Source organism: Columba livia, chromosome 6 (genome assembly GCF_036013475.1).
Source record: "Columba livia isolate bColLiv1 breed racing homer chromosome 6, bColLiv1.pat.W.v2, whole genome shotgun sequence".
Taxonomy (NCBI): Eukaryota; Metazoa; Chordata; class Aves; order Columbiformes; family Columbidae; genus Columba; species Columba livia.
The window spans coordinates 24,667,950-24,695,017 of NC_088607.1; the positions used below are offsets into that span (position 1 = coordinate 24,667,950).

The 27,068-nt window shown below is 38.1% G+C and overlaps 1 protein-coding gene across 17 annotated transcripts in view; it reads left to right on the forward strand.

Moving 5' to 3' along the window:
- The window catches only part of LRMDA (leucine rich melanocyte differentiation associated), a 702,006-nt gene that overhangs the window by 671,492 nt on the left and 3,446 nt on the right, over positions 1-27,068 (forward strand). For 2 of the 17 annotated variants that reach the window (XM_065068562.1, XM_065068560.1), the window contains one exon: positions 11,874-11,943. The exons of the other annotated variants lie outside the window; for them this stretch is intronic. In XM_065068562.1, coding sequence (XP_064924634.1) covers positions 11,874-11,943 — 70 coding nt within the window. The remainder of the gene's footprint in view (positions 1-11,873; positions 11,944-27,068) is intronic. 17 annotated transcript variants of the gene reach the window in all.

A 27,068-nucleotide genomic window follows, 5' to 3' on the forward strand; every position in this document is an offset into this window, starting at 1 on the left:
GTGTATAGCTTCACTGGATACAGTAATTAAACACAATACTGAATTTGAAAAGGCTTAGATAAAATGACAATGTCTTTTCAGTTCTTACATAGAGGAGATTTACTGTGCATGTATTATAAACCTATGATTTATAAACCTCATTGACTTAATTAGTCCCCAGAGGCTTCATTCTTGTTAGCCTGGAAATGCCTGTTAAATATATTTATCTATTTTTTTATTATTATTATTTTTTAAATTATGACCTCATTAGAGTGAAAACATGGCTCCAGATCCTTGCCTTCTGTAAATCAGCCAAGTTTTGTGACTAACCCCATCTGAAGATCCAGGCTGTAAATTGAAAGCTTATCCTTTCCAATTGCCTCTTGCAATCCCAAAGGCCAGCCCTAGTGTTAGAAACATCCTCATACTAACATAAAAGGGCATTTTAGTAACTTGGTTTGTGTGGCTTCTCCCAGTTAAGGCAGTAGTCTCTTGATGTGCTTAAGACTTAGGCAGACATGTGTATGAGATGTAATACAGTAAATTTCTTCAAAAGATGAATTAGAGATAGGATCGTCAAAATAAGTGCTAAAGACTGGGATTGCAAAAACTATGAAAACTGAGTAAGATTAGGTTTCAGTCTGTCCCATTTTTTGGGTGGCAAGAGGAGCTTCGTTTTCTTACTTTTCTGAAGTACTGCAGTTAACCTGAAGAGCATCTCTTAAAAGTTGCTCAAGGTAAAACAGAAAAATGGCTTTGCTAAAGTTGTCACATTCCACTCAATGAGTATCTTTTTTAATGCTCCATTATTCAAATTCAAAACCATCTTGAAATTATTGTTGGATTGTGGCAGTTGCACAAGTTGTTGGGGCTTTCTCTGTGTAACAGGTTTCTTTTTCTTTCTCTATTTTAAGATATTGAAAAACACTTCTACCTAATCTTTTACACTAAATCCCAAACAGTTTTATTTATAGTTGCCAAAAGTAAGCTCCTAATGTCATCTTAATTAGAAACATGTGGTGAAAAAAGAGGCAACTTTTAAGCTGACACTATTTTTGAGTTAAAATCTGGCATCCCCTTTCTACTGACAAGCCTGACAACTGCAGCAGCAATCACCTCATCAAATCTCTCCATTGTGTCTCTCCTGGTTTTTGGCATCCTTCCTGTCTAAATTTTTATCAGATGAGTGCTTTTTTCTTGGCAAGTATTTTAAATACCTTCTTGTTGCTTTATCTCTGCACCGTCACCCTTTGCCCCTAATGTCATTTCTCACATGTAAGACTGTGGCAGAATTTGAAACAAATTAGTTAGGAACATAGATTCAAATACCAGTTTTTCCTCTTGGCGCACTATTCTCCCCCACTTTTTAAACACCAGCATGTCACAGATACCACAGGAACACTCAGTCTTTAAGATGCATTTTTGATGCTTTAAATCTTAAATGTCGCTTTTACCTTCTTCCTGCTATGGTGTGCCCTGTGTTGCTTGTTTTATCTTGCTTTTTCACACCATTGAAAGGTTTTCAGCTGGTGATATCTGGACCTTTAATTCTGAATTCTGGAAATACTCAGTAGGCTATGTCCAAATAAGAGTCTTCAGGCATAGGTGATTTAGACCACAGTCAAAACTAGATATCATTTCTGCAGCTTTCCTCAAAGCTGGGCTGGAATAAAATTTCTTGCAAGAATTCTGGTATTTCCTCTTGAAGTTGCTGTCGATTACAAAGTTGATTCTGAACCTTGAAATTCAGAATAACCCAGGAAAAATGTGCCAGGGGAATGTTATCCAAATAATTTATTTCTTCAGACAAATGCATAAATATTGGATGACATTTGCAAGCTGGATTCTATGAGTAAAGATAATTTTAGCATGTGTCCAAAGAAAATTATTTTTTATCCTACAAGACTTCAGTTATGTCTTTGCTAAATATTAGGAAAGTGTAGAATCTCAGATGGCATTAGTAAGTAAGTAAAGTAAAAAAAAAAAGGTAGAATTCTGTCTTCCCCTTTATATGTTGTTTGAAAACGAAAAATAACTTTAGTGGAAGCAGAATCCTACAGGCCTTTTTTTTTTTCAGTTGAGGTATATGGTTTGTCAGACTCTTAGATTTTGTGGTTCGACACTCAGCCTAACTTGAGACTGCTTGTTGTAGCTTAGATGGAAAAAAAATAAGAGGCGGGGGGGAGGGGGAAAGGGAGGAAGAAAAAAATTAACATGGTTTTTGAGACTTAAGCAAACCTGTGGTTCCCAAAGTAGTGTTACAGAGGTAGCCTTATTTTATGATAACCCGATTTAAGAATTTTTACACAGTTAACCTAACAGCAAAATAGACTTTGACCATAAGGAAATTGATAAGTAATGTGGGCTTTTGTGGTCTGAGCCTTAGATTCAAATACACAATCTGTAATGTAGATAAAATGTCCTGTGTGAAAAATGTAATGCGTGAACACAACTAGCAGTCATTACCCGGATATACTATGGACAGGACTCTTTAGATCAAAAAAACATTGTTGCTAGGACTTTATATTATATAGTTGTAGAGAGACGTTGAAAACCTTTTTGATGCCTTTTTAGCATTTAACTTTTGTGACCAAAGGACTGTTAACTGCTTGTTATACAAGCTGACTGTGCAAGTCTTCATTAAGTTCCAGTTGCTGCCCTACCAGTTGGTGGTTTTGGTTTGTGTTTGTGGGGGTTTTCTGTTTGACTGTTTGTTTTTGTTTGGGGTTGTTTGTTGTTGTGACTGTTTGTTTGTAAGACAGTTGTATTAATTTAAAAAGTGAGGTACAGCTGCCTTGAAATGAGTTTTAACCCGGAGTAGATACAACAAAATTACTGACAGTATAGGGAGCTTCAAACTGCTGATGTCAAGGACAGCCTCTGTGGGCAGGGGTCCATGTCCAGTAATTTCTGGCCAATAATGAAAGTTAGTATCAGTGATTGTTGATGTGTCTGCAAAAATGAATCAATTTCTCATAGAAAACATGTCAATATTGCAAAATCCTATATAGAAGGTGCTGGATTACCGTTAGGTTTTAATGTAGTCATTTTTACATTGCTAAACAGGCTGTATTTAAGTAATTGAATTGGGTGATGAAAGGTGCTGGTTCCAATTCCCAACTGTTTCTGTTTTGTTAAATTGGTCCTTCTTATGGACAGTTGTTTAGGAAAAATATTTTTTTTCTGTTTCAAAGTCTCCATTAAAATGAAAGTTTTGATTGAAAAGATGACATTTATTTTCCAAATTTCATTTTGTTTGATAGTGGCCTCTTCATTCTCTAGAAGTAAAGCAAATATTTGCTTGTTTTCTGGAGTGGGGTTTGTTTGGGGTTGTGCTTTGTTGTGAAATGAAATGTTTAAAGATGTTGCATTACAATAGAGATTAGGCTGCTTTGCTTGCAAAAAGTAAAACAAGGTGTTGGGGAAAAAAAACCCACAATATTCCAGATATTCAGCCATTTTTTGAAAGGACTTTTAAAGCAAAAATACGTAAAAATATAAGTTGTGCTGTTCTAAATCTACTTTCAGAGGGCATAATACATCATAATACCCCTTTTTAATTTGTGAATCTGTACTGCAGTGCTGTAATTTTATAGATGTTCTTGAAGTGTACAAAAGGTTGTGTAAGAATGTATCTTTTCTGGACCCCAAGTTGTCAATTTGTCCCCTCCACTGCATGGGAAAGGAGTGGAGCAGAGTCTCTGTGTTTTAAGATGTAATCTATTCTATTGAAATAAAGTATTCCCTTGGTGTATTACATTTGTGACCTGTGCCATACTTGAAGGTTAAGTTTTTCAAAACGTGACCCTCAAATGAATTTTGCACAATTATATTTTCAAAAAATAAATTAATATATTAGGTCTCACTGAGAACATCGTAAACTGCTGAATGCTCAGCAAATGAAACCCCTCTTCAGGTTGCCATGAACAGGCAATAAACTTCAAAGGTTTTGAATTTGAGTAATGAAGCATTAAGGAAACATACTAATTAAGGTAAATTTGGCAATTTAATTGGACCTAGTTTTCTGATTTCTTTAGTTAGTGAAGAGCAGTGTAAGCTGCTGGACACAGTGCATTTTGAGATGCTGGCTGCTTCTTTTCATTGCCTAATAGGACTTAAGCTCTTCTGAATATCCAACCACAGTTATAGTGCTAAATTATTTTGAAACTTCCAGCTGTAAATCCCAATTTAGGCAACTAATGAAGTGGGCTCGTTTTCCAGTGCTAGCACCAACCCCCTGTGAGGGCAAGAGAAGCAGCTAAGTGTGCAGGGTTCATTTCTATAGATACACATCTAAACTCTAGGGGCAAGTGTTTTGAAAGTGGCTAAGCACTAGGCTCTAAGGGCAAGATCAATGTGGTTCAAGCTTTTAGGAGCAACAGAATCATAGATACAGTGCTGATCAGATGTATGAGTGACTGAAAGCCTCTAGCTGTGTATGTTTTAATAAATGAAGTTGCCCAAGCATTTAATGCTCTGCTGTGGCACAGGCTGTCAGAGGCTGCCATTTTGGCTGTGCAGAGGCTTTTGTGGCTGAGTCCTTCCCCAGCCCCTCATGATTTGCAAACTCCGAGTCCTTTGAGAGTAACAGTGCATGTCTGAGTGGGCAGCATGCAATTCAGTGCAGATCATGGCAGTCACAGACACGTTCACTCCACAACCCCAGGCAGAAGGGTAATGGCAAGCTAGTCACAAGGTGGGAGTATATTCTGAATATCCACGACAGGAATGGGGTTTTTCTCTACCTCTCCAGTGCTATCTGACAATTTTTTTTCATCCTCCTCTCTCACACTATGGTCTCTGCTGAGAATCCTCCCTGTAGGTTCTCCCTTACGCTGTGGGTCACAGTGCTCAGTGATGTGCCCAGTTCTGTTATTTCAGCAAGCACATCCAGGCCACACTCCAGATGGGATACGTGATCACCATGGAGCACCACAGACTAGAGTTTGTCCCACCAGGGGCTGTACAGAAGCTTCTTGCCCAGGTAGTCAGGAAAATGGAACAGAGCTGTGTTTCTTCCCAGTATGGAGATGTGCGTGGTGACCAGCATTGCAGTATATTGCGGAACACAGGTCTAGCATCTGGATACCTGTTTTTCTTTACAGTTGTGTTATAACATAATTTAGGGATCTTAGGTGACAGTTGTTAACTCAAAAAGGAGTAATGGTTCTCTTTGTTGCCAGTTTAATATCTTTGTGGGTTTAGGCCTATGTGAGATTTTTTTTTTCCTTAAGCAGCTAAATTAGTTTAAAAATAGAACTAATATTTCTTGTAACTTTAACTATAAAATATTTTAAATTAATTTGAAAATATAATCATATGAACATTCATAAGATTTTCTTGACACTCATGTTATAACATGCAGTTGTTTTAGTAAATCATGTTGCAGAAGAGTAATAAACCACGAAAATGCATACAATCCTGCCTCATAGTGTAGAGCCCTTCCTATGGCTAAATACCCAAAGGGTGTTTCAGTCACTGCTTTGCCTCACAGTGCCATGTTGTTACTTAAAAAGTGGAAGTATTTTTGGATGCTTTGTCTATGACAGTCAGGGTGTTAGCTAACCTGTCCCGTGGAAATGAAGATGAATGGTAAGTCTCTAGTCTGCTACCCAATGTTATTTGTAGTTATTTTGCAGTCTTACATAGAACGTGTGCTGCAAGGCAAAGGCCATGGCACAAATGGACAATCAGACTTCTTTTGAATTTCTGTCATTTAAAGGCTCAGTTTTGATGTTACTTAAAATAGTATGTAACTATGTAGAGAAGAGAAAGTTACAATTTTATGTGTTAATAGAAGAAAGTATTAGGAATTGAGATACTGATTTATTAAAAGGTCTTGAGGAATAGCAAACCAAATCTCTTAAAGCCTTTGTTCAAAGGGAATGCTTAATACAAGGATTTAAGACCAAATACGCTTCTTTTTCAGTTTAATGTAATGCTGATTTGTAGAATCAGTGCAGAGAAAAAAATATTATAACAATAATGTTGTTGGAAGAAGGTTAAGCACATCTTTATGAAAAACCAACATTGCACGGACAGTCTTATTGCCGGTATTGTTCTCTTATTGCATTGTAGCATGTGTAACATCCAGGTCACTGCCAGTGCAAACCAGACAAGCTTAAGCTGTGATGAGTGATACTGAAGGGGGAGCAGGGTAAGGGGGGCTGTGTGTGTGGATCTGGATTGTCTCAAACTCAGACCCCAAGCAGAGATCCAGCGCTGGCAAATACAACGAGAGTCTGTGGGGAAACTCTGCGACTGAAGCCTGCGGGGAATGGGAAAGAGTACTTCCAGATAGGCCACCTTGACAAAGGTATTAGGTGTAGCAGGACATGCTGGTGTTGTGAACACATTGACAGTTATGAGCTTTTTAAGCGAATGTTTCTCATTTTCTTTTTTCTCTTTGTTAGTTAGGTTGGATTGGGTGGCTGGTGCTGAAACAATTTAATCCTTGTCTACAAAGCAATTTATTGCAAGTTATTGCATCCTATTGCAATTGATTGCTTTATTGTTGTTGGCATGTTCTGTGCTTTTTCTCTTAGAAATTTCATTTTGGAAATGTAGTAATAATATTTTACATGTGTAGAGTGCCTTTCATCACAAAATACTTCACAAACTAGATAGTTTTGCAGTCAGTTGTTTGAAAGGGACTCCTACTGGTATCAGGACACAACCATCTTTGCCCATGTAGTCCGGTCAAGCCAAAGCTTTTTCATTCTATCCACTTTCTAGTAACCTGTGTTGTCACCTGAGTAATAAATAGCTTGGATGCATTTACTGCTGTGACTCAAAATCTGAAGTGCTTGCTAGGTAGAAAAACATTTTAAATTATACTGGCCGCCACCCTCTTTGCCTGACTGGCCACAAAACTAAGAAAAATAAGTGCAAGAAAGGAACTTGAGACCTAAACAAATGTATTTTTAAGTCCTGATATTTTGGTTTTGTGCATTGGTTTAGGTGGGTATGATTTTTAAAAGTGTTACTGATCCAGATCCTTTGTTTATTTGACCAGCTTCTGTTGGTTTTAAAATTTGGCATTTGTCTTATATTTATTTTATTGTGTGCTATGCTTTAGAGCTAAGACATTGTATTAATGAAGTTGACCAGCTAGAGGTAAGGGGACAAGATTCTGTGCTCTGTGGTAAGCTGGCCTTAAATTTGAGCAAATCCTTGGAAATGCTGTGTTATTCAGTGAAAGAACTGAATTAATTTAAACTGAACCACACACAACCTTTTCAAAATTAAATCTGCTACGTATATGGATAATACTACTCTTAAATAATCAGCCTCTCTTACTTTAATTCAGTGGATTTTTTGCTGTCTCCACATAACTTCCATGTAAAAGGAAAAGCTAATCTGCTGGTTCAGACAAAAGGCTTAAGTTCAGCTTATCTGTGTTCTGTTTCCTTTTTATCATGTTCTTGCTTTTTTTTCCTCCATCTGTAAAAAGGAGATGACAACACTTCACTGCCTCATGATTGTGTAAGGATAAATACATTGATTGTAAGATGTTTAAAATGATTGAGCCAAATATAGAACTAGGCCAATTTATATACAGAGAGGCTTTCAAATTAGAAGGTGGGATATTTTTGTCTTGGAGAGTGTGGAGGAACAGATTAGCTGTTTCAAAGTATTTAGTAATGAAATGGTTAACAAAATATATATACAGGCACTGTTTAGGTTTCAGAGTTAACACCCTATTGAGATGATTGAAAATAGTTCACATCTTGCTGAACTGTCATTTTGAGCTGTCTGCCAATTTAAGAACATATTGCTGCCTCAGTTAACATATGGTTCGAGTTGATACAGTTTTCTGTGCAACCATGAGAGCTAGACACATCATTATATGAAAATGAAAACAAATGGCTGAGTCCTGAGCTCACTGCTTTAGGCCCCCCTGGTGTAAGCAGGAGTTCAAAGCCACCTCGTCTTCCTGTTTGGAGATTCCTGCAGCACGAAAGAGTCCAAGTGCGATGCTGAGCCGCAATAGCCAGCTCCCGTGCCACAGAGCTGTGGCATGCAGCCTGCAAGGGATGTTCCCAGGAAAGAAGTTTTACAACCTGGGCACAATGGCAAATGTTCCCCTGGATTGCTGTACCTAATTTGTCAAGAGTTAATTAGATCCTGGATTGGTGAGCCTCTCTTTGGGATTTCTACTCCTGTACTATATCACTGTTGTTGCAGAAATGTTATACTGGATACACTGAAGAAATGAACCCCAAGGTCTTGGTGCATCTTAACTGTATTGTACTGTAAGCTAATGATAGCAAGTAGAAAAATAAAGGTTAAAGTTTCTAAGAAAACACTCTCTTTAGTGAGCACCATGAGGTAGCTTTTGATATCTGCAGAAACTAGTTGAAAAATCTTGCACTGAATTCATAATGACTCTGTTCTAGGACGCTCGTGGTTGTTTTACATATTATCTAAGATTTCTTTTCTGATGTGATAGAAACTCCGTGGTTGTGCTACGCTTTGCTGTTCTTAAATTAAGGTACAGTTTTAGCACTGCATCTTTTTTTTCCTACTTAGGCTAGGTAAATTTTGCAGTATTTTGAACTCATTTGTTACCAGGATATTTTCATTGCCGAAGCTCCTGGTCTGTCTCATGTCATTGTAGAAAATTAATTCACTACAAACAAGTTATGTTTAAATTATTTTGAAGGTCTAACTAAAGCTGACAAAACCAAAACAGAATAAAATTAAAGCTGAGATTTCATCTTTTCCTTGTGCAGTGGGGCAAGATGCAGACCAGAGTGATTCAGGTAATGTGTACAGCATAAAACTATTCAGATTTAGATAAATGGACTCTTTCCCTTGTACATATGGCTTTGTAACTGGCTCATTTCCCAACATTCTTTTTGACTTGACTTTCACATTCAAAGGAATCCAAATATCTGACCAAAGCTCATTTAATTTCTCCTGCCTGTTAAAAGTAAGTATTTGTACAAAATGAAACCACAAATCAACTTAGGTTTGCTTGTGAGATTGATGAACCATAATGAGTCTTCAGTTGAACTGAGTCTAAATTTCAGTCATCTAACAAAACACAAAAGCATATCCAAAATTCACTTTGAGTATATTCCTATGTATCTGATAATTTATTTTTAGGTCACTTATTTTTGGGCAGTTAAAAACCAGTCAACTGACAGAGAAATGCCGCTTAGCAATCCCACCTGCAGACTACCCGTGTACATACTGGTACACATATTGCGGAGACGTGTACCAAATGGCAGTTCTTTGGCTTGTAAGGTAACGGCAGGGCAGCATTGATTTCTTTGGAGCTATGCTGATGGAAGATATATGCTAAAATCTTGCTGCTTCACCGGTCATGTTGTTCAGATACACCGTGGCCTCTGGTGTGTTCCTTAGACTTGACTGGAGCCTTCTGCTCCCTACTGTGCCTTAGCAGAGAATGTTCTGCAATAGGATCACAACTGACCATGGGCGCAAAGAGGCCAGGCTAGACAGTGCAGTCATGTGAAGCATGGCATCAACCTTGCAGTTGTGAGGATTACCGTATACACGACAGCACATTCACAACAGATGTCTCGTCATTCATACATGTAACGTTTGCCTTTTCTACATCTTTATAAAAGAATCTTTATTTGGCCAAGTTGGCAAATGATCTCCCAGAGTTCCAAGGCCATGCTTTTGGTTGTCTTCTTCAGTTTCACAAACTTCCTGAAGCAACGTCCTTGCGTAGCTTACTGTGTTGGTTCTTTCACCTCATGCTGTTGCTGGTATTATGCTGGCTTTGGGTGCTCTCTCCAGGGTTCTTTTCACCCAGGCTGATATTTAACAGCAAGATGATCACTGATACTTTATATCTTATGCTAATTGCCTCATCGTTCCTTGTTTTCAAATTTATGCATAAATCCAGATTTTAAAAGCAGCACATTGACTGTTTCTGTAGGTAAAGATCACTACATCCCAAATGATGTATTAGGCCTTTGTGGAGATTTCTATGTTTGTTAGAGGGTGCTACTATGCTTTTGTTCCTGTCTGCAACAGGGAACCTGTTGGTTTTGTTTTCTATGAGATCTTCATTTTTGGAAGCTAAATTACTGCCGTTAGGCTCAATGAGTCTAATGCCCTACCACTATGTGTTTACCCAGCACAGTGACAGAGCTTTATTTATAGGTAGCGAAGAGGAAAGAAACCAGGATTCATTTCATTGATCTTTCCATGTTGTAAATGTAAAATTCATGTGCATTTTTGTTTGCTTTATAGCTGTTCTCTTTCCTTTTCCTTATTTAATATGTACTTCATACTGTGCCAAGGGGTCAGTAGGGCAAATCGAGGAGCCAGATGGCTTACCTCTACCCCAAGGAAACATACCAATATTTAGCTGGGCATTTTACCAAATAAAGGCAGGGCTGGAATCCACAATAAATGTGAGAGTTGGTTAAAACTGCATCATTTTCTTAGATTCACAGCTACAACCTCCTTGAGGCATGAGCTTTTTATACTTCACTGCTGCTTTCTAGCTTTCTCCAAGTAACTGCATCTTCGAAGGTATTAGAGGGGGGTGCAACTCATTTTATTTATTGCCTTTGCACAGAAACAAGTTTCAGTTATTTTAATCTGACTGAAATAAGAAACCATAATCCATGGATGAAAAGACAGTGGACAAACTCAGTTAAATCCTTAGTACCCTGAGGACGTATATTTTGTCCATTTCTGGTTTTTTATGTTCCTTTTTTTCTGCTGTTATTCCCAACTTTAACTTTTGAAAAGCCAAGCAGTTTAAGTGGCCGGGCCTGGGGAGCTTATTTGTATGCAGCACAAATTTCAGGATCTGTTCCCAAGCCTGTGCAGAGTGAAAAATGGCCTGCATTTTCTTGATAGCCCATGTGGTTGTAAAGAATAAATGGCTAATGAATTACAGATGAACATTGACGCAAATTAATCTTCCTGATGTCCCTGGGTTATATGGCAGCCATTTAAAAGTTTAATCAATACACTAAAGTTGAAAACATGCAGGCACTGCAGTTGTTTGGATGTAATAAACATCAGAGGGAAACGGGAGGCTTGTACCCAGTCCATGTATCATAATGACAGGTATTTATGTTTAATGGACTAAATATTTTTTATTGGAAGAGAGCAAATGTCAGCTTAACTTTGTAAGCCCCGCATTCAACTTTCCTTTGAGGTTGGTGAGAGACGGCTGACATGTCATTGAAAATGGAATGTAAAAAAACCAATTGAGACAAAGTGAGGATAAGGAGCTGTTTTGCCGACGATATGTTGCTTTAATGCTCTGCAACTATTCATTAAATAAAATGTAAACTCTACCATTTCAAACGTTGCAGTAAAATGGTTTACTAGGGCAGACTTTTAATGGTTATTAGTGAAAACAAGAGCCAAACGCTGCCAAATACTCTTTTCTGGGAAACATTTTATTTGAAAAGTCTTTTCCTGAGTTACAATTTCAGAAGATTTATAATTATGGAGCAGTTGCCCCCCCCATCCCCCTGCCTTTCCTTTTTGAGACAAAGAAAAACAGAAAAACAACTTTCAGAATAACCATGTGATGGTCCTTTTTTTTTTTTCACTCCTTTGAAGAGATTATGTAAGCTTCTCAGAAGCTTGGATATTAATTGCAGTTGAAGGCAATAAATTTTAGAGCTGTGTGTGTCCAGGACTTACCCATCATTGCTATAAATGGGGAAGGAGGCTATACAAGACTGCCAGATTCACCAGGCCTGCACAGTTGCTTGGCTATGTGAAAGACAGCGTGAATTTATTTTCTTTATCTGAAGAAAAATGTTGTTGTCCTATCATTTGATCTTATATAAAAAAGCAAACTTCTTCCCCATTAAACAAAAAACTCCAATAAATGGAAGAAAAAAAGAAGATCCGTGTTTTACCATATTTCTGTAATGTTTCAGCATCCCATTTTTTGGCTGATCTTACCTGAATGGACCCTTGATGGCCTAGAGTGGTGTCATGACGCTTCTGGTAACGTATACTATGGAACCGCTTCAGGAAGAGAGGGTGGTTTCAAGCCTATGGGTCACTGTTTGCTCCTTTGGTGACTGGTTGAACTGATTCTCTCTTGATTTCATCATCTTTCTAAAATATTCCATTCAGTTAAATACTTGCTCTTAATAACAGAGCAGCAAGTCATGTGGTACAGGTTTGATGTCTGACCCCCTGCTTCATGATTTCCAAGTGTATTTGTGTAGGCTTTACCCTAGACTGTTTAAGGCAGGTAAATGTATTGGGGGAGTGGCAGAAATCTCATCTTAATACAGAGGCACTTGACAAATCTAATTCTCATTTGGCAGGTAGGTAGTTTTATTCTAACAGCAGTATCTATTTCAACATCTTGTTATGTGCCATCAGGTTCTATTTTGGATAAGGTGACTACTAATATTGTGAATAAAGCCAGATTTGGCCAAATAATGTTGTAGATTGAAATGATAGTGTCGTGTTTATAGGAGATCATACACTGCTTCTTGATAACAAAATAATTGTTGAAGAAACATCTGAAAGTGTTACTCTTATCTACTATTTGTATTTTTGTGCAAGCTCATAAGTAAATATGTCTTTACACCATGAAAAGTAAAAGAATGAAATGAGTACATTGGCCAGACAGTCTGTGAAGGCTGAAGAGCCCATCATGCAGCACAAGATTGAAATCACGCAAAAATGGACGTGTAACTTTCTCCTGATTTTACCTTCTGCAGTAGGGAGTGGGTTGTTCTTTCCATTGCATGGCCACACCGCACTATGACTCAGATTTACCTGGAATGCAGTGAAAGGCAACTGAGCTGTGACATGCTGTTTTATGGCCATTAGAAATGGTCTGTTGAGTTGTTCTGAGCTGACTTCAATGCAACTGCTGAAAGGGAACGTTGGAGCCTATTATTGTCATAATGAAGCATCAAAGACTTGGAAGCAGGACTGCAGTGTCCTGATGAACTAAGTTGCAATTTGCTTTAGTTTCAAAAATTGTCATATTTTTCATAAAGCTCAAAAGCGGTTTTCCGAAACTGCTCAAAAGCAGTAAGCTTTAGTGGCATGTGAAGTAAAACAGCAGGTATCTACAGTAAAACACTAACAAGATTGCACCAGACAGAGGTGGTGCTAGTAGAAAATTGGAGGTAAAGAGTGGGTGACATAAGATTGATTCTCTCTGTCAGATGGAAAACTCTCTTTTCGGCAACTGTTCACAAGATATGAAGTCCTCTGTATAACAGTACATTGTGGAGTGCAAGCTTCCATTATCCAGCATAGTACTGCCACAGTAGAAGACAAGATATTTTCTTGGTCAACCTGTTATACCATTTGACTAATTTACTAAATATTTTTACTAAATTTTTACAGGAAGCTTGAATTTTAGACCCTTTTACTGTGGTTTCTGAATATTCAAACTCTGTAGAGAGACTGCTGCTATGTATTACAGGCTTAATGTATAAAAAACAGAAATAAAAAAACCTGCTGTAAAAGATTCCTTTTAAAGCAAAAAAGCAGAAAATGTGACAACATTTGAAGTGAGATTCAACTTCATTGAGAGAAAGTATCTAAGGATGTATGAAAAAAAAATTGTCAAATGATGGAATTGTTAGTGATTAACCATGGCTTTTTAAGAGCACATTTCATTCAGTTCTTAGTTATGTGGGTGTATATATGTACTTAAGTACAGCAGCCTCACAGAACTGTCTTGAAGATTCACCAGCCCAGACACAGAAATCTATCTGCTCACCCTTTGCCTTAATAAGTGACGATGAAAAAAATCTAATGATTTTTATCTGTTCATCAGAAAAATTGCCCCTGACTACTGGCTTGATAATGTTTTTCAAGCCTGATATGTATTGTGCATCTAAGTACATATTTGTGGTTTTTTTCCTACATAGTAGCAGTGCAACAAAGATAGATGGTTTGTCAGATAGTAAAAAAAAAAATCTTTAAATAGTGATACAAAACTATTAATCTGAAATATTTTAATTTATTAAAGATAAGGAACCGTGATTTGGAAAAGTACCTTTTTCTTTACCATGTTCATTTTGAATCCCTCAGGAATATGAATGTGATGTTAAAGGGTGAAAGCAGTTTGAGAATTATGCCATTTGCAGCCTTCTTTAACTGGGACCCACAGCCTTGACAGCTATTAAAAACTGAAGTAACTTTTGGTTCTGATTTTGTATAATGAGCATATGACAAAAAAGGGGTTTATCCTACATTATCCTGCAGGTGTAACTCTGCTGTCTGTCAGTTTATCCTGTATTTTATTTTGATGAAGAGAGAACATTAGGGAGAAAAAAAAATCTCCTTATCAAAAAGCTTAACAGGAAAGAAAAAAGTCTTAAGACAGTGTCATGTATTGCTGGTTATTTGTGATGGTTAAAAGAATTATCTGAAAACAAAGAAGTCTTTCACAATGAAGCTAAAACACAAAAGCTTTAATAACATTTACATCTGTGTATCATCCATGTCTCCAAATGCAAGTCATGAATAACACATAAACTAGAGTATATAGGGAACAGAAGTGCTAGCACATCATTTAAAATCCAACACACCCCATCGTCAGTGGAATCAAATACACAGCAGGAATGGTTCCAGTTGATAGACACACAATGAAGTCATTGAAAATGAAAACATATTAATTATGTTTCTAAAGGTTAAGATAGTAATGGCTGAATTCTCTAATCCTGGAATAATATTAATGCCCCAAATCCATGCAATAAAAGTGTGTAACGTTTCAAAAACTGTGGAAAATTTAGTTTTGAATTCACCTGTTTGTGTCTCTCCCATGACTGACTCCACAGCACAGGGAGTACCAGGGGGAAGAGCAGGAAGTGCAAAACAAAGACAAAACCAGGGAGAATTATCAACCAAGAAAAATACATTCTTGGTCTAAACAAGCCACTTGCACAACATGAGCTAATTATAAGAATAGAGTATTTCTAAACTGTAGCTGTTATGTGCTTAAGCAAACCCTGCTGGGAGAACTGCTTTGTAGAACAACTCTGCTAACACAGACACACAGAGTGCCCTTTAATAGAGGAATTCAAAATGCAGTGTCTAAGTTAAACCTTTTCCACTTCCAAATTTTTCTGAGCTTATTATAGGATGTGATCCTGGCTTGTTGCGCTAACATAGGTTTCCCTTAAATGTTTTCTATTTTCATTTTCTTTTTTCCTTATGTTAAATTGAAACAACAGAGGTTGCAGGCTGTGTATGTGTGTTGGGAAATTAGTAAGGGGGGCTAAGGGGGAATGCTCAGGTTCTGTGCTAGAAAATGATAGGTGTCTAAAAACCCCACAAAACACCTAACTTGATCGTGGTCATTTTCTTTACATAGCAACACTGGGGTTTTTTGTTTGTCCCTGCAGACTAGTAAGATCACTCATACGGTAGTTAATTTTAGTTGTATTCTTTCTCTTTGCATTCCCCCAAATCCTCATCCATGCATCTCTGACACAAGACTATTGCACCTGGTTTCTTAACTATATTAACTCTACTGAGCTAGTGTGCTGAGTGCCCCTGATCCTTAATGTCTTTATGCTAAAACCCAAATCCTCCAACAGCAAGGGGTTAATTGTCTGCTTTCAGTGCACTTTAAAACTCCAAGCTCTTGGGAATGATGTTTCCATGAGGGTTGAATATAATTACAAAATAATATAGGCACTCTGTCTTATTTTTGGTGAGTGATACTTAAGTCCTTGCTGTTGTTGCTGCATGTGTTTATACTGAGGCTCTTCCTTCAGTGTACTTGATGCAAGGTATTTGCAAATTTGAGCCTTTGGGCTTTAAATGTTGTGCTGCTTCTTCTGTTCCTTATTCACTACAGATTATGTATAATTGATGACCTGCATTTACAGACATGGGTGGTATACAGATGTAAATGTTATTATAGCTTTTATATTTTATGTTCTCTCTGAAAGATCATTTTGTCTTTGAATAATACTCCTGTTCAGATTTTGGGGGGTTTATCTCTAAAAGAGAATATGAAACGGATATTGCACATCGTATATTTCTTAAAAGTAATTTGGAATTTTAGGGTATGGGATTGGTGGTGACTGATACACTGCCTGGATGAGATATATCCCTTTGAAAATAACAGCGCCAGTACATGCCTGCATCTGTCTAACCTCATAATTCACTTTCACATTGGGTTATGGATGTCTGCATTCAGTGAGTCTATCTTCCCTTTAGGTATTATTTCAGCCCTTTGAGATAATAAGGAAAGTTTAATTGCGTTGTTAATTGATTTTTTGCACAACATTATTACCTTGATTGATTGCAGAGTTGATGAAAATGTTAGACACAGGCAGTGTAAAGTATCAGCCCAGTAAGGAGTGGGAGCCTTGTGGAGAATAGATAACCTTGATGTTAAGAGCTATATCCTTCAGATATGTCTTCCCTTGACATATTGATGGCCCTTGAAAAGGGAAAAGCTGATTGTATGCAGAATGCAATCATTAAACCCACTTCAGCTGGCTGTTGATTAATTTGTTTTTTCCTGAAGGATCTAGTTAAAGAGAAGACCTCACTAGTATCAACAGCAGCCATTTTCCAAGCTTCAGATTATTCTTAACCCTCTCCTAGAAGAAAGAAAAATGATACTGTCTTGATTTAGACAGGCAAATTGTCTGAAAACATTCAGTATAACCGCAATTTGGGGATTATAACACTCCCTTTACCCCGTTAACTACTGTTTCCTCTATGACCTTTCCTCTCTCTGCCTTCAGTATTCAGCTTTGCCACAGCCATGGCTAGCAGAAGGTCATGTTTGATGTTTTCTGAGTCAGGCCAGTGTCTGTTCTCAGCAGAGATGCCAACAAGGATGTCAAGCTTGTTTTGTCCAAAGACTGAAATACTACAGTACCATATAGCTGCTTCCCAGGAGCTTCTCTGAAAGGACCAGAGGGTTCACTGCACACACATAAGTGGTTAAGCTTTCCTTATCCCTGAATAGATCTTTCTTGTGTAATTTTTTGTTATTAGTTTTGAGATCTTAGAGGTCCTCAGTAGGGCAGTTGTGATGTGCATTGCTTCTGTCAGAGCACAAAGGATGCTGTGCAAGTTGGTGTGCCCAATACCTACTCCTTCAGGACAGAGACTGTTCAGTGCTGCCCCAGGCTTAACAGCAGCAGCCATGTACCCTGCTGCTGGATATGTTTAACCAGTGAGTACATGTGACTAGCTTTCCCACTGTGAATTACTGTGATGGGCTAATCCTGGACTACCTGCTGCCTTCAAAGCAATTTCTCATTTAATGACACCCACTCTGAGAGTGAAGGTGTAGAGTATTACCTGTAAAAGCCATTGCGTAAATGGCCTTCCTGTGGCAGATGGGGCTTCCTTGACCAAAAAACATTTTCTGGATTGAGGGATGGCTTCTGTCTTAAGCATTTCTTCCATTTGTATCAGCAAATAACGCAAGACATCTACAATATTTATGCAGCTTTAACCAAACAACTGTATGTCTCAGACACAGAATGAGGTGGAGGTTTTATCCTTCAGTTAACCATTTAGAGGGTATTTGGTAAAGCAGTAGGTAGTAGGTTATTGCTTCCTGTTTAGCTTGGTAGTCTCAAAGACAGTTGCTGTTAATTTGTGCTTGTGAGTGATACAGTGATCAGTGTTGCTTGATTGTTTGGCCAGATGTGTTTTATTAGGTCCAATGTGCACATTTGCCAGTTGGCTCCTTTTTAATATGGGGACATGTTAACTTATGACATAGTCAAGTCTGACAAATTTGAACCAGCCAAATAAGTGAGTAATATTTCAAGCTGTCAAAGTGAGTGAATACTGATTAACTGACACACTCCAAAAGCTCTCACCAATATTCGTGCTCCAGTGGAAAAGGTTTACTAAGCATAATGCTTGTTAGAAAGTCTTTGGTGCTTTGACTAAACTTTAATGACTCTGACCCTAATGGAGGGGTTTTAATGTGTCTCTCTTGAGCTATTTCTTAGGCCCCTATCTTTTATCTTTAGCAAAAGCTTCCATAGAGGCTAAAAGTGCACTTGTAAACTATGTTCCGCTGTCCACTGTGATTTAACCTTCAGCCTCCCTCTCATTAGCATGTTTGTAAAAGGAGGCTGAGGAGGGGAAAAAGAGTTGAGGATAGGAAACAATAACAATGTTTTGGCATGAAGTACTGGAGGCAGTGAGTGTTCAGGGGAGCTAGACTGTGGCCAGTAAGTATTTAGCAATAGCAGATGGTGTCATATGTGATATAGTTTAGATCAAGCTTCTGCTAAGAGGCAAGTCCAGACTTAGTCTGAAGAACTAGATACTCGCTGAATACATTGCAGATGCATTTCTGATTTCATTTGGTGCTGTATAGCACAGGTATAGAAGAGATAAAGGAGCTCACCAGTGGTGTGGGGTCCGGATGTGTCTCAAAAAGTGCCAAATGCCTCCAGCTTCCACTGGAAATCAAAGGAATGCAGGGCCTTGTAGTATCAGCTTCTTAAAAAATGCTTGGTTTTGTATTAGGAAGAATCATAGCAATCCTATTATTAGCAGTTAGTTAAATGTTTCCTTTGTTTCTGGGGAAGGGCTTATGGAAAGGAGCAAGTAGTGGCATGCAAAGAAGGTTCCCTTAACTGTATCATAATGTGACAGCAGCACTATTTCATTATGCTCTTTAATTTTATTTGAGAGACTTTCTTTCCCAGCTTTAAAAATAAAAAGCAACTTGTCTTTATTTCAGATGACTCTCTTGAGAAATTTCAAACCAGTTGAGCCAGACTGAATTTTGTATGGCTTTTTTTTTTTTTCCTAATGTGAACTCCTCCAGCAGGAAAACATTTGAGATCCAAGAACAAATTTTACTCATGAGATGAGCCAAATTTATGTCGAAACTCTCCAGAAGGGCCCTGCTGCTCAAATTTTTTCACATAAGAATTTGTAATTTTATTGGAATGCTTGCAGACTTTCCAAACAATTATTCCAAAAGTTTGCTTTCTGCCCCATAAATCATGGTACATTTGTTTAATTCTATCACTGTTACTAAAAGAGCTTACTTTCCTCTTTTTTCACCTTGCATTTTACTACTAATGCAATCTCTGCATGGTTAAAGTTTGTGAAGTACAATATAATTATCCTCACTTTCTGTTTTCTTAATGACCCTATCATTCTTTATGGTTTAACTCCATTGCTGTTTAATGTAAGTATTATTAGTAGAATGTAGCCCAAAATATAGAACAGCCTCCAGAAATGCCATTTTTGCATATGTTAGCCAAATTAACTGAAAATCTTCTGAATTATGGTGAGTGTACGCTGAAAAGCTGAACTTTAATATATGGTAGGGATGGGACTTTACAAGCTCCTTTTCCTCCACCATTCTGAATATATTAAAAGTGCATCTTATGTTGCTTCAGTGATCATACCTTTGCATTATCAAAAGTAATAGAAAGATCATTCAAAACAGCACTGGCATTGATATAGTGAATGTGAGAGAACAAGAAGTCACTCCAGCTGCACTGGGAGCCGGTAGTCTAGATGGGCAGCCACCTCCCCCACATACAACATTCTGAGCCTTTTGTTCAGACCAATACCCAGTGACATCCTTTAGCCCTCTGTGTACACAAACTGATGCTCACTGAGATCAGTCCACCAGAAGTCAGGCTCCTGGGCAAGAGACTGAAAGCAGAGGTCGTATAAATATAGGCTTTGATCATGACAGAACAAGAAACTGGCTGCAAAAGTAACAAACAGTATTGCTTTAATTGTCATATCTGAGTATTTAGTTTGCTGGTGTGGTCCGTTTTTTAGACAAATGCATGCTGCCCTCTAGTGCTGATGCTCTTGGCTTGAAGCTGCCTGACGGGAAGGGGAGCCGGGGAGATGGGTCTGTTTTGGCAGGGAGTGGCTTTTTGCCTGGTTGCCAAAACTGCTAGTCCATTTCGGGGTCTTTGGTCATTAATAGAAAGCAATTAAGCTCTTGTGACGTGGGTTTAGAGTTTAGGGGTGTTTCACAGATGTAACCTGATTTGCATTGGGTATTTACAGTAACTTGTTCTGCATTTAGTCTACTACTTTTATTTAGGGCATATGTGAGAGAATAAGACATATGAAGAAGCGTTTAAAAGACTAAAAGAACTGTGAACCCATACTTCCTTTCCTCCATCTCCATCAAGTGTATTCAATATATCTCGATTTAAGCATGGGTTCACCCATAATATCTGGCATGCTGATTCTTTCTATACACTTAGGTTTCTTTGACTGCACTACCTAACTGATCATACAATTTGTGTTTCAGAGTATTTAAAAAAAAAAAAAAATCTGCTTTAAAATTTCAACATGTTCAACAAGAAATATTTTATCATAAAGTTGGCATTAATTCCATCCATGATGTTATTTGAGAGTGCAAAAATAGTAAAGATGCACTGAAGAGACAAGAGCACTTGTTTTTTGTTTTTTGGTTTTTTTTTTTTTTTTTGGTGCTTTTTGCTTCATTTTCACTGGAGAGAGACATCTCCCCCAACATTTTTCTCTGATGATGATTACAATAAGAATGGAAAGATTCCAAAGTAATCCCAAGTGTGGGACCTTAAATTGTAACAATGATACCCAGAGGAGTATGGAACTGGTTAATGATTTAAAGTATTATGCCCTAAATGCTCCTATTTTAGCCAACAGTAGAGAATCTGTAGACAGCACATGCCCAGATCAAAGCTGATCATGTCAATGTCATTCAAGGAGGGAGAGATACTCTCCTTTCCCCCTTCTCTCCCCCCTACCCTTTTTTAAACAAAGTATGACATCTGAGGAACAGTGTGTTGATTGTTCCACTGCCAGGATACGCATAATGGAAACATTAGCTCCAAGATAACTTTTAATCTGTCAGCCTAATGGCCCCTTAATGTGTAGAGGGCTTTAAATGTATGTCAGCCAGGGCTGTATAAAGTAATATAGTTTGTGGCCTGAATGGATCTAGATGACTCTGCACCATGACACAATATGGTTTATTATTAAGTATCAGCTCATCAGCTTATTCCCACGGACTTGGACAAGCCTCTCAATTTTCCAGTAACAGATTATGTGAGAAAAAGCTTGCAGTGCATTTTTTTTTCTTTTCCTTTTTCTTTTTTTTTTCCTTCCTCTCCCAAATTACAAGTTTCAACCCCAGCTGCATTGGGAGCCCTGAAGTGTATTTACAGCAGGCTGCACTTCATCACACATCAGCTTGACTGCTAGTTTACACTGAACATTTATGCAGCTCCCTTGGCCTGGGATGCAAACTTCACATCTTTGTATTCCTATCACCTTCATTGCAAATTTTTCCAACATCCTCTCCCTGTTGACTGCTTTCCTTCCCCTCCCCTACTCTCAATTCCCCACATACTCCCCCTTTTCTTCCCCTCTTCCTACAAACAGGCCAGTGAGACTTGACATGTCACAGTACTTGTCTGTGCAGGATAATTGCAATAATTCAGTGTCTTAGTTTGCCTGCTCTGATTCCTCCCAGCTCTAGCTTAGGTGTATAATTCCAACACCGTTCCTGTAGACTGGATACTGATTTGATTCTGTGCCTTTTGGTAATTTCTTTCAGTCTAGAAGACCACTTCGTGCCTCATGCTGTAGGGTGTCCAGAGGTAAATATTATCACTTTTTGGCATCCCTGAGCAGGGAGCAGAGCAGAGAGGTAATTCATCTCCTCTGAATGAGAAGGTTACCTTCCTTTAGTGTTGTTATCCGCAGAGGGAGGGGAGAATCAGGATCAGCCATTTGCTACTGAAGGAATGTCCTCCTTCTCCACGAAACCTGCAGTGGACCACATTCCCTGATTCACGGGGAACTCTTTGGGAATATTTGGGAACCACTCTGTGCATATTGTGGCCATGGTGTGTGAATTCTGCTTTAGCCACAGTGAGCTCTGTCCTCAGCCTCCTCAAGCATAATCTGACCCCTTTATGCACAGATAGTTTTGGAGAAATTATGCATTATTTTTGCTTACATTTAGTGTTTCTGTTCCCTTAAAAATAAACTTTCTGTACATTATAAACTAATTAATATTTGTGCATTTGTTATTTGAGCACTTATGAGTATTCGATGATACTATTTTAGGGATTTTTTTTTTTTGTTTGGTTTTGGTTTTTTGCTATGATGTTTCAGGTCTTTGTAAGGTAACTATTCTACAGCACTCAGGTGTAGCACAACCAAAGGTGTTCATATCCTTATCTGTTTTATGCTCCTCTTTCTGTTGCTTCCTCTGCTGTGATTTAAGCAGTCTAGGTCCTATGTCTCGACTCCAGCCTGGGGCATTCTAGAAACTGTGGTTGCAATGAACAGGTTTAATTGTAGTAGTCAGAGATCCTGTCACATTAACAAGGGCAGCTGCAACTCTTCTGTTCTTTGCTGTGTCATGTTGCAGTTCTTGAGCTCAAGCTTCCCCATACTGACTGCTTTTTTTGCTGGGACAAGGTGAATGTCTGAGTGGACCTCTCTGATTTACAGACTTGGCTGCTTTTGGTAGTACTTAGTGACTCTGGTGATCCCTTACACCTTTCCTTATCTTCCAAGTAATCTTCTCAGTTTCCTGTGTCAGGGAGTTCATTGGATGGGTCATGTTCAACAGAAACAATTCTTATGTTCCACCGATGTACAAAGAGCCTGTCTGTAATTCCCTTCTTTCTTGTCCTGTAAGTTTGTAGTTTTAAATTGTTTATTAAATTTGATCCATTTTATGGAACATGGACCAACAACATAACTCAACAAACGTTCTTTTCTGCTTTTGACTTTAACAGATCTCTAAAACTAAGGGATTTCTTGTTTCTAATTGCTCAAACTATTGTTCTTGTTTATGAAAATGTATTTTTGCATAAACAGCTATGAAGGTCCAACTATAAATAGATAAATGTTTGCAAGTTGAAGGAGATGAATGAACCTTAGAAAAGTGAGAGACTGACACAAATACTCAATATAGTTGGAATTTTTTATTTGTAAAGTATCTCCCTGATGTTACAGCCACAAGACACAGTAGACCTAAAAGCACACTGCTTGGGTACAAGCAACATTCTGTTTATTCTTTTTCCCCCTATTACTATTAGATATTTCTCTCCTCTGCTCCCACTCTGTCCCCCACCCCAACCTTGCCTGTTGTGAATCTTTGCATGGATCTGTGTTCCCCAAATTGCAAGCTGATTTTGCTGAATACCAGGCATTTTTTCCTTTCATTTTATATATTTTTTTTAATGACTTATTAAGGATTACAAAGCAAATATTTTTGAAGGAGCATGCATTTGGAAATATTTTTGTATTAGTGCTTTTTTCAGTATTCAGGAGTTAGAATGTTCTTAGTAACGAATATAGAATAAATAGATCAGGTACAATTAGGTGGAGTGATTTATTTTTTTTTTTAATAACTAAAATGACTGAGAGTATATATAATTTAATTCTCCTGCTTTAGCAGAAAGAGTAGCCTATGTGCTACTGAAGGTGAGATTAAGCTTCTAATTTCTTTAAAATCTCTAGTGTTTCATTTCTCATAGAAAGCTAAGGTAGAATTGAAAATAAGTTGTCAACTAGTAAACTTGCTGAAGTTGTTACAATTTCCATGAAGATAAATATAAAATGAAAAATTACTATACCTCTGTACAAAAGGATTTTTTGTTTCAAACCACCTTTCTTATTCCTTAGATGAAAGGGTTTTTAGGAGGTTTGAATTAATTCACTGATGGAGGTACTTTGCCTAAATCAGTAGCATTGTAGACTTGAAACTGTTTGTAGATAGGTATTTATTCTCCTCTAAATGTTCTAAGTAGGGAATTCTTTTCCTTTGAAGGAAGTTTATATTAATATTCAAGAGAATTTTGCAACTTCTGTTCATTAATTGTAGAAAATGCCCAAGTGCCTAAAAAAAAAAAAGGATAATGGTATTGATATTTCATCCTGAAGGGTCTCAAAACAATTTACAGATTGGCAGTATAACCATACTGAAATGCACCCAGCTTCTTGGTGGAACGTGGCAGCTGTTTAATAGCCCATAGCAAAACTATACAACAGCAGGTTGTGGAAAAAGAGATGACTATGGATCAAATACAAATTGGCAGTGAAGGATTTAGGTACTGTACTCAAATCAAAGTTAGGCAAAGTGGAATTCCACTAGAATATTGAGGTTTTTGTGTGACGTGCTGCACTTTATCTGGCCACAGATCCTACTATAAGGACCTGTGGTGAGCCCATGTGAAAGACAGGCAGAGGACTCTGTGCTGAAATGTAATCCCTGATGTATGCTGTAAACCAACGTGTTTGACAAACAAATTTAATTGTGAATACTTTGCTGTTTGCACTTGCAGAGGGATTTATTAAAAACATTTGATGTTAAAATGGGTGCCTGAGGGGGATCTTGGACAGATGTAGCAATAGGTTTTGATGGGGGTGGCAAAAGTTTTGACTTGACTGCTTAATTTTAGTAATTACTTTTTAAAGAAAACTGAATGCTACTGGGGAAGGCTGTGTTCCTAACAGATGCCCCAGCTGTGATGGCTGAGAGGTGTTTTTTTAATACATGTAGAGCATTTATTTGCTAGGAAAAAGAGGAAACCAAGAAAGGCAACAAGATGCTGCCAGACAACAACTTGTTTAGGTCACTGTTGGCCTGAGCTGAATTTTGACCTGTGACTGAGTCTGTATGATCTATAGGTCTAGCACATCCCATTGTGACTTCTTGTTACCATTTTCCATATAATAAATGAAGATCTGCAAACTTTTTTTTACTCTAGGAAAGTGTACGGAGGTCTGACTGCACCAGCCCTCTCTGCAACACATCCCCAGTTTAAAGGGAGCAAACATGACTTGAACAATTTTTCATGTGCTTTAGTATGCATGTATGTATTTATTTATTTATTTGGATAATTGAGTTTTCACTCAGCTAAAGAAAAGCTGGTGTTGCTGACATTACAATGTGTTTGTGAAGAAAGACTGATGCCACAACACATGCAAGCAACTGCAAGGTCATTACTTACCCAGCATAATTAGAACATCCATTCTGAAGTGGGGAAACATTTAAAAGATAAAGAGAGAATTTAAAAATTATTCTTCCCAATGCTTTTTTTTCATAATTATAGTTTTAACAGCTTGTGGTGATGGTAGAAGCAGCTACTTAAGAAAAATTAGAAGCCTCATTCAGGGAAGATGATCCCTCAAGAGACCTTGTGTTGTCATCTCTTAAGAACCGCAAGCAGAAACCTCATTCAGGATTCTGTGTGTTGTTTTGATGTATAGGGCGTATACTTAGCTTATTATGGCTAATGCTGGATATTTTAATTAAAAAACACCACAACAGCCACAGATGTATTGTTTCCCCCTTATTCCTTCCCTTGTCTCTGTGCAAAAACACAAGCATATTCCTGCCCCTGAACTGCAAGGAATGAACACCGTAGCAGATAGGCAGGAAAGAAGCAGTACGTTTACTAAATTCATGTGTGACATATCTTAGCATCAAAATTCTCATTGCAGCACACAAGCCTTTTGTAGTTATCTGAGTTTTCAGCAGTTGCCAAAGGGAGGTGGAAAACAAAACAAAAGAAAACAAAAAAACAAGTCACGGCATTTAATTTATGAGAAAGATTATTGTTTTACAAATAACCTTCATGATAAATAAAGTCTCATGGCAACATTTTCAGCTGTGCTTTTATCAAGGCTCTCTGAGCGGTGTGTGTAATATGCCTGGCAATCGACTCACAGCTGTGTGCCTGGGTAGGGAATCTCTGCGGAGACAACACTTCCTTAATTTGAACAATTGTAAGCTGCAGGAGTTCAAAAATTTCAGCTGACTTTAACTGTCACTAGCCCAAGCACCTTTATCCCCAGGCGAGCAGCAGCAGCTGGATTTCATTTCCTGCTGCCAGACTGTCCAACATCTTTGCCGAACATCCTGGGAACTGAGCGTCTTTACTTTAAGGATTTTATTCAAGGTGACAGCTCCTCACACTTTAGCGTTCAGATCACCTCAAGTAGCCGAGATATCAGTGAAAATGAGAGCACTTCTCCAGCAAACTCCAAATTTAGATTGACTGAGGTTATCCTTAGGCCTCTAGACCCAGCCTCCATGACAGCACAGGCCTGCCAGTAACTTTAAAACTACAGTGGAGTTTGTAATGATGTCTGGGGAGAAATATTCTGCTGGAGCAGTGGAGGATACTATAAGCGATAGGAAATGATGTCAGATTTAGTTAGGGCTGGAGACAGTGTTAGAATATACTTGGCATAATATGGCACCGGTATCTTTGTCAGCATCTCTGTTTTCTGTCACCGCACACAATCCCAGGCCTGTCTGTAGCCCTGACAGTGTCTTTTCAGATCAGGTTATTGCCAAGTTGGAGACTAGCTCAGCACAGCACCATACAGCCCCCTTTGTTTGAAGTCTGCCCTTTTGTCATTAATGCACTTGATGTCTATTTAAATCTGACGGTGAATGCAGTATCTGTTTTCCTGTCAAGAGATCATTGACAATATTAATACCTCATGTCCTTGCCTCATTTTCTAAGCGCTGACACCTAGCTACAGTCTCCAGCATTCATCAAACAGCACTCTCTCACCAGCATCTCTATAAACAGTCTTGCTTCCAGTCCTTAAGAAGTGCGGCAGACCTCAAACAAGACTTTTATCAATACTGATGAAAAAGGAGTCTGAAGAATGCCATTAATAAACCGTTCATATTCTTTACATTTAGAGCTCTAAATGGCCTTGTTACCAACCTAACGCCTGCTGCAATTTGACTTAGAATATCATCTGTTTAGACGGAAAAAATCCTTGCTTTTTATTAGACGTTTGTTTAGGAATGACAATGTCATCCCTTGAATGTGGAAACTGCTCCACTAGTGAAATTATTGAAATTTGAAATTATCGACGAAAGCTTCGTGGAGGAAGGGAAAGGGATCAGGCATGGCACCATATCATCCCTATTTGTGTTGTCCTGAAGAGGAATGTGTTTTTCACAACAAATGACAGGTCTTCATTCTCTCTCTTTTTTTTTTCTTCTTTCTGTGTAAGCATGTGTTACTATCCTGATGTTTTGGAAAGGATAGCATGGCCCAATATTAATCGTGTACAGCCCATGCCTTCCAAGGCCTTAGTTGTTTTTCTGATGCACATTATACTGGGAAAATAAATGCAGA